The sequence below is a fragment of the Sorex fumeus genome, unplaced genomic scaffold (assembly GCF_029834395.1).
Source record: "Sorex fumeus unplaced genomic scaffold, SorFum_2.1 ptg000028l, whole genome shotgun sequence".
In the NCBI taxonomy this organism is placed as follows: Eukaryota; Metazoa; Chordata; class Mammalia; order Eulipotyphla; family Soricidae; genus Sorex; species Sorex fumeus.
Genome location: NW_026606085.1, coordinates 15,941,469 through 15,948,810, shown reverse-complemented (window position 1 = coordinate 15,948,810; position 7,342 = coordinate 15,941,469). Strand labels below are relative to the sequence as shown.

Genomic DNA, 7,342 nt, shown 5'->3' with positions numbered 1-7,342 from the left:
GCAAGGCAAGCACCCTGTTCTCCATATGATCTCTCTGATCCCACATTCATCATGCTTTTAGAATAAATTGGGTGTTTTTACTTCAAGCTTTATTACTTTGTTGTGTATCTAATGGTTTTTTTTTAAATTCTCTCAATCCCTTATGTTATTAATTGAAATTCTCTGTAAGGAAAATTTTCTTCTCCAGTTATCTGTATCAGTTTTTACATCAGTAGGTCTTCATGGATGTATATTTTATTCTATAAATTATAATTATTTTGTTGCTCAGATTGTAGTACTAGCCTTGACCTCTTGGAGCACCTTCAGCTTGTCCTTGGACCTCACTGAAATGCTCCAGCTCTTTTTACACGTTTTCTTATTTTCTAACACAAGGTGTTCCTGGAGTTTCTTATATTTTCCCCACCTCATTTCGAATTTTGATGTAACAGGCTTTTATTGTATCTGGAAAGATTCCTGTTTTTTTTTTACTTATTTTGCATTTATTACTATGGCATGTGTCATTCAGAGATAAGTATCCTAGTTCTGCAATACATTTTATTTGGTTACAATGTATTATTTTCAAAGTCTCCAATGGAGACGTTACTGGGCCCACTCGAGTAAATCGATGAACAACGGGAGGACAGTGACAGTGACAGTATTATTTTATGTTAACAGATATTGTTTTAAAATACTTTGTGATTTTAGGGCTGGAACAATAGCACAGTGGGTAGGGCATTTGCCTTTCACGCGGCCAACCCGGTTTGATTCCCAGCATCCCATATGGTCCCCTGAGCACCACCAGGGATGATTCCTGAATGCAGAGCCAGGAATAACCCCTGTGCATCACCAGGTGTGACCCAAAAAGCCAAAAAATAAATAAATAAAATACTTTATGATTTTAAATTTTGTTTATAAGTTCTATTTGTCCATAACATTTTTCTTTGCTCTGTCTTTATCTGCTTTAACTATTACTGTTTTATTTTTTGCTGATATGTGTATCAGATATTTTTCAGAATATTGTAATGGTTATTTACTGCCCATAAAATGAATTTAGAAATTTTTCCTGCTTTTCAAAAACCTTGCATTATATTGACTTTTTCATGATACGTAATATTTGTTACATACATACCTTACCCTTCGTTACATTTTATCAATTTTATGTGTACATTATGTAATTTAAAAATTAGCATTTGCCTTTAACTTATTGAGTTATTCATCATTGGCTGGTGTGTCCATTTCTAGATTTTTTAGTCAAACTGAGGACAGATGTAGGAAGAATTCTTTTAGTTCTTAAACACTGAAGTTTGTTTTCTTATAAGCTTGATCTCTGAGATACTTAATATTGAAAAAGAGATGGTTAATTAGGCCTCTCTGGAGCATTTTCCCAGGTTTATACCTAGGTATTTGCATAGATTATGTCACAAGCAAAATTCTGTTTATTTCTTCCCTCTCACTAGATTTTGTAGGAACATCAAGCTATAGATTATCTTATAATTTCTAGGAGTCTAGATTTCCAAATTCTAGATCTCATGATCCTTCTCTCCATTCTGTGTACTACTAGAATATTTGTATATTAAATATCTCAGTCACTTATTTTGTTTGTTTGTTTTACCCCACACACCCAGAGATACTCAGGGGTTATTCCTGGCTTTGCAATCAGGAATTTCTCCTAGTGGTGCTTTTTCTCCTGGGTACCATATAGGATGTCAGAGATGGAACCCTCATTGGCTGCATGACAGGCAAGCACCCCACTCACTCTGCTGTCTCTCTGGCCCCCAATCACTTTTATGTCAGATACATTTTGTCTTTTTACCTCCTTTTACCACTCGTTATAAGATGAATGGTAAAAAATACTCATTTTAAAATTTTGTAAATTCATTTTGAGTAGACACCAATGTCGTAGTTTTGGAGTTTATGATGAATCTATTTTTAGTTGGCTTGTCTATTTATGCATATTTTGATGTTTAGTCTTGTGTCTTTGCTGTGAGAGTGGACAGCTGTAGAATTCACTGACCACTCATGTTTTGTCTTAGGAAGTTTGTGATCTGTAGAAATCAGTCATGTTTTGTTATCCCAGACTCGAGCAATTAAAATCAGATTTGCAGAGTCTGGAGGTTCTTTGTGGGGATTCTTTACTTCCAGGAAGTCCACGTTCATTTGAAACATCAGCAGAAGCAACACTGTCCTAAGGACCATCACCTGGGAGTGAAGCCCCCTGCTTAGATCTGGGAACACTCTCACAAAGAGACTGAAAGGGGTGTTGGGTCATCGTGCCCATGTCGCTGCTCCATGTTCACACCAACAGTCATGGCACACTCACGTGTTCTCATGTAATCTCTGGGATCTGTTTAACCCCTGTCCATAGAGGTATCAGGTAAGTCTCATCTGAGTGCCAGGTAGCTTCTCCTTGGCATACCTCCCTTAGGGCTAGTAAAGTGGTTCCTGGGTAAGCTCAGAAGATTTGAAGTACTCAAGTCTCACATTGAATTGGCCCTCTCCCCTTCAAGTTCTACCGCCATTTTTTTTCAGAACAAAAGGCAGTATGAATAAGGGGAGTATGAATAGCTTCTGAATCCCTTGGCCCTCACAGGAATAATATTATCTCTCTCACCTGATTAATGGCGAGGAGGTAAATCATGATTCACTTGAAGATTATCTCTAATCTGTCAGAAGTGATACTGGCATCAACCCTGGGATTAGAAGCAACAATATTCATGTTGAATGTGTGTTTGTGTGTGTCTGTGGTTTATTTTTTGGGCCATACCTGGTGATGCCCAAGGGTTACTCCTGGATCTACACTCAGAAATCACTCCTGGCTGTGCAGAGGGGACCATATGGGATGCTGGGGATCAAACCAGGGTCAATCATGTGCAAGGCAAACACTCTACCTGCTTTACTCTCATTCCAGCGCCATGTTGGATATTTTTGATTGGTTTTCTTGGATCTTCCCCTTGCTGATTTACTTTGTTTGGTTTTCCTATGGCATCCGAGGGAGAAATGGACAAAATCATGAGCAAAAGCAGGGTGCAGTGTGGAACTTTCCTGCTTTTCCTTCTCTGAACCTAGGAGTTACCTTCTTTCTGGATGAATCTTTTCCTTTTTTGGTTTTCGACCTCCCAGTGATCTGACATCCTTCTCGGGCCCTTCAATCCCATGTCTGCTTCACGTCTGCCATGTGGGGGAGTCACTGAGATTGCGTGTCCCTGCGCCCCCCCAGTCTCAATAGTGCTGCCTTCATTTCTTTATTCCGGAGTGTGTAGATGATGGGATTGAGCAAGGGAGTGATGACAGTGTAGAAGACAGCCACCACCCCATCCAGGGGTTCCTGGGACCCCGGGCGCAGGTAGATGAAGGTGCAGGGCACATAGTAAACAATGACAACGGTCAGGTGGGCCGCACAGGTGGAGAAGGCATTGCGGCGCCCATCAGCAGAACGGATGCGCAGGATGGCCGCCACGATGTAGCCGTAGGAGGTGAGGATCAGCCCAAAGCAGGTGAGGGCTAGGAAGCCAATGTCCACAAAGGTGACCAGCTCATTGATGCTGGTGTCAGCACAGACCAGCCGCAGCATGGCCGGAATATCGCAGAAGAAATAGTCTACCCGATTGGGCCCACAAAAAGGCAGCCGGAATATGAAGCTCGTTTGGAAAAGGGAATGGATGGTGCCTCCCATCCAGGTGCCAAAGGCCAGGTAGTTACAGACACTCCGCGTCATAATGGTGGCATAGTGCAGAGGCTTACAAATGGCCAGGAAACGGTCGTAAGCCATGAGCGTATAAAGGAAGCACTCCGTGCAGCCCAGGAAGTGAAAGGAGAAAAGTTGGATCACACAGCCCCCAAAGGAGATGACCCTGCTGTCCAGGAGAAACCCAGCCAGCATCTTGGGGACAATTGCACAGGAAATGGTCATGTCCAGAAAGGAGAGGTGACAGAGGAACCAGTACATGGGACGGTGGAGTCGGACGTCCACCAGGACAGTGAGGATGATGATGCCATTGCCAGAGACGGTGAGGACAAAGATGACAAGGAAGATGAGGAAGAGTGGCACGCCCAACTCCGGCGGGTGGTGCAGACCCACCAGGTAGAAGTAAGACACCGAGGTCTGGTTTCCACTTTGCATTTCCTGCTGTTCACATCTGCCAAGAGGAAGGGGATACTCAGTGCTCCTTGGGGTCTCCAGACATCCTTTGTCGGTTCTGTGCGATTCCCAAGTACAGAGGGGAAAGGATCCCAGAAGGAAGTCTCAGAAAGAGAGAGATCAGAGCTTTTGCTTTTGTCCAGCCCGTCTTTCTCCCACACTCCTCCTTATGCTTGATTTTGAGATTCTGCTTGGCTCCAGGGAGCAATTGTTCCTGCTCAGGCTGAGATTTATGTCACAGGTTAGGACCGTGGAGGAAGAATGGCACATAGAGTTTTTAATGTCAGGAAAAAGAGATTCGTTTCCTTCAGGCCTAATGAATCTATAGACATACGAACTCAGTTTCCCTTCACTTTGATCTCTGACCTTTTTACAGAGACATAGGTTACAGATTATCTTCCTAAAAGAAGACCAGAGATCAAATTTAGTTCCTCATATAAGTATGCTCTATAAATATTTATCTAGGTTTTTAAAATCTAGTACTATCTGGGCTCTACAATAAATATGAAATAATCAGAATCTTTAAATATCTTTAAATATCTTAACTTGAAATAGGTATTTTTAAGAAATAAATTCTAATTAAAAAAATGTCCACAGCATGTAAAATCATTTAGCAAGTCAAAATATCAGCCCCAGAGAAAGTCCTTTTCTCTGCTTTGGGTTAAGTGAATTCATCTGCTCCCCATCATCTCTCCACCCACACTCCTACCCTTATACTCACCTATTCACCCGCCAATCCTCCATTCTAGATATTTTGTGTCTGGAGAGTGTGGAATGTGCCCCAGACTGGATGCTAAAATTCTACCAGTATTGTCATGTGCCGTCTGGGGAAACCGCCTTTCTCTGTCTTTTTCTCTAAGTTGGGACACGCATCATTCCTACTTAATGGGATTGTTGTAAGGATGAAATAAATCCACACGGGTCATAGTAACACATGGCAATGTTAGCTATTGTTTCCCATCCACTGTATGCTTGGCTGTTACGAGACTGAATCAGTGTTTCTGCACCTTCATTGTGCTTCCTGATGTGTTGGTAAGGTCTTTCTGTCTACATGGCATCACAGAGACAACTCCCAGCACTGTCAGTGACCAACGTCAGCGACAGTGAAAAGGGATCTGGCTTAGACTAGGGGAGTGTCAAAGCTCTTCCAGACCCCCAGGGGCAGGCAAGGTGTAGCCCCCCAAGGCATCACCACTCCCCAGCCATGTTTCACTAACAGCCTGATGGTGAAATGGAAGCAGACATTCCAAATGGCGAGTCACATTCTCAAGGACTTGGGACCACTCAGAACCACTCGGAAGGCTGGGGATAGGGATAGAACAGACACACGAAAGCCAGGCTTCAGGTGACCCAAGTCTCTGAGAGCCACCTGAGTCATCTGCTCCTTCCACTCTGCACATCCCACTGCCAGGACCTTTTCCCTCTCCTCTGCCTCTCTGTTACCATGGAAACAGGTTTCCTATGGACAGAGCAATTTCCTGAGTTCTGAACCCCAAAGTCACAGTGCAGGACACATGGAAACTAAGTAATCTGGGGGCTGGAGAGATAGTACAGTGGGGCAGGGCACTTGCCTGGGTTTCGTATTTTAATTTTGTATTTCTCAGACAATCAAATTTCCTTTTGTTCTCATTATCTTCTGAACTACATTTATAGTATTATGCATACACATATAATGTATGTATTATTCTATCAGATTTCATTCATTTTTTCTTAATCTCTCTGCCCACAATAAAATTTGTTTTCCCCTTAGAAAGATATAACATTGCAGATTTGTCCATTAAGAACTGCTTCAGTGAGAGATTTGGGGGGGGGAGGATAGGCGGGCAAGGAAAGTGCTTGCTAGAGAGGCAGAATGGGTAGAGGGAAGCAGAGGGAAACTGGGGACATTGCTGGTGGGAAATGTGCATGGGAAAGGGATGGGTCTTGGAACACTGTGTGACAGAAACCCGATCATAAACAACTTTGTAACTGTGTATCTCATGGTAATTCAATAATAATTTAAAAAAATGCAACTGCTGGGGGCCAGAGTGATAACACAGCAGGTAGGGCGTTTGCCTTGCATGCGGCCGACCTGGGTTTGATCCCCGGCATCCCATATGGTTCCCCAAGCACCGCCAGGAATAATTCCTGAGTGCAGAGCCAGGACTAACCCCAGAGCATCGCTGGGTGTGACCCAAAAAGCAAAAAAAAAAATGCAACTGCTTCAGTTATTTAATGTACATGCTTTCATCAGTACCACACTGTAGTCTTAACACAGGCTAGATTCACTGAGATATGGAGAAGAAGCAGTTTTCACCAGTAGTCGTGGGACGAAGGACATCAGTGGCTCTGGGTCAGCTTTAGTGGCCGTTTCAAACCCTGACTAGATGAACTTGCCTGAAGGCCAACCCTGAGCCCCATGTAGGTCAGGAAATGGGGTGGCCATTTGACCTACTTCTGATTTGTCAAATGTCATGCCATTAAAAGGACTCAGCTGTTTTCTCTGATCCTGGGACTCTAACATTCAGGAGACTGCCTCTTGCTACCCTCTCCACCTCCCTTCTGGAATCTTCTCTGCTGGTAGCCATTACCTGGAGAGGAATCTGTTGAGCTGACTTCCGCTTCTTTCTCTGTTGCTTAAGTTTCTCGTGGAGGCCCCTCTATGAAGGCTCAGTGACACGCCCTGCTGGCTTGGTGGCTGTGCTTTCTCTGTACATGTCCCTGGGCTTACTCCTCTGCTATTTAGGCCTTTGGAAACTATTGGTGGGGATGTCCCTAGACTGGGACCTCTGGAACATTGCTTCCTGGCAGTTGGCAGTTCCTTCTGAGAGCTTCCCTTGGGTAGAGATGGGGGCTGACATCAGTCACTTCTGCCTCCCTCCGGGGGCAATTAGCTCATTCGTAAATAAGTTGCAGTGGGCTTTGGAGCTTTGACATCTCTGTTCTTTGGCCCCACAGCATGAAGAACTGTTGAGAGTTTACCCTTGATGGGGGATTGGAAGGCTCACTCCTTCCATTTCTCTGAGCCTTTGTTTCCTCATTAACATTTAGAGATAATGCACCTTATTTACTCACCCCATGAAGGTACTGGGATAGAACTGGAAATAACCTTAATGCTAAAGTTGGAATGTGAAATATTAATTACTTTAACTGTCTTTTACAATGAGCACAGATTGAAGGAGGAAATTCCTGGGGTGGTCTCTAGAACACTTAATCACTTAATCACTTAATCCCCTTTATTCATCG

At 43.4% G+C, this 7,342-nt stretch overlaps 1 protein-coding gene across 1 annotated transcript; it reads right to left on the bottom strand.

The window, feature by feature from the left end:
* Positions 1-3,163: 3,163 nt before the first annotated feature.
* Positions 3,164-4,099, bottom strand: LOC130024446 (olfactory receptor 10G6). The gene has a single exon (XM_056115197.1). The coding sequence runs from the start codon at positions 4,097-4,099 to the stop codon at positions 3,164-3,166; it is 936 nt and encodes a 311-aa protein (XP_055971172.1).
* Between the last annotated feature and the right edge of the window lie 3,243 nt (positions 4,100-7,342).

Bases quoted from the DNA above. Each gene is read 5' to 3' on its own strand.
- LOC130024446 (XM_056115197.1), bottom strand. From the start codon at position 4,099: ATGCAAAGTGGAAACCAGACCTCGGTGTCTTACTTCTACCTGGTGGGT.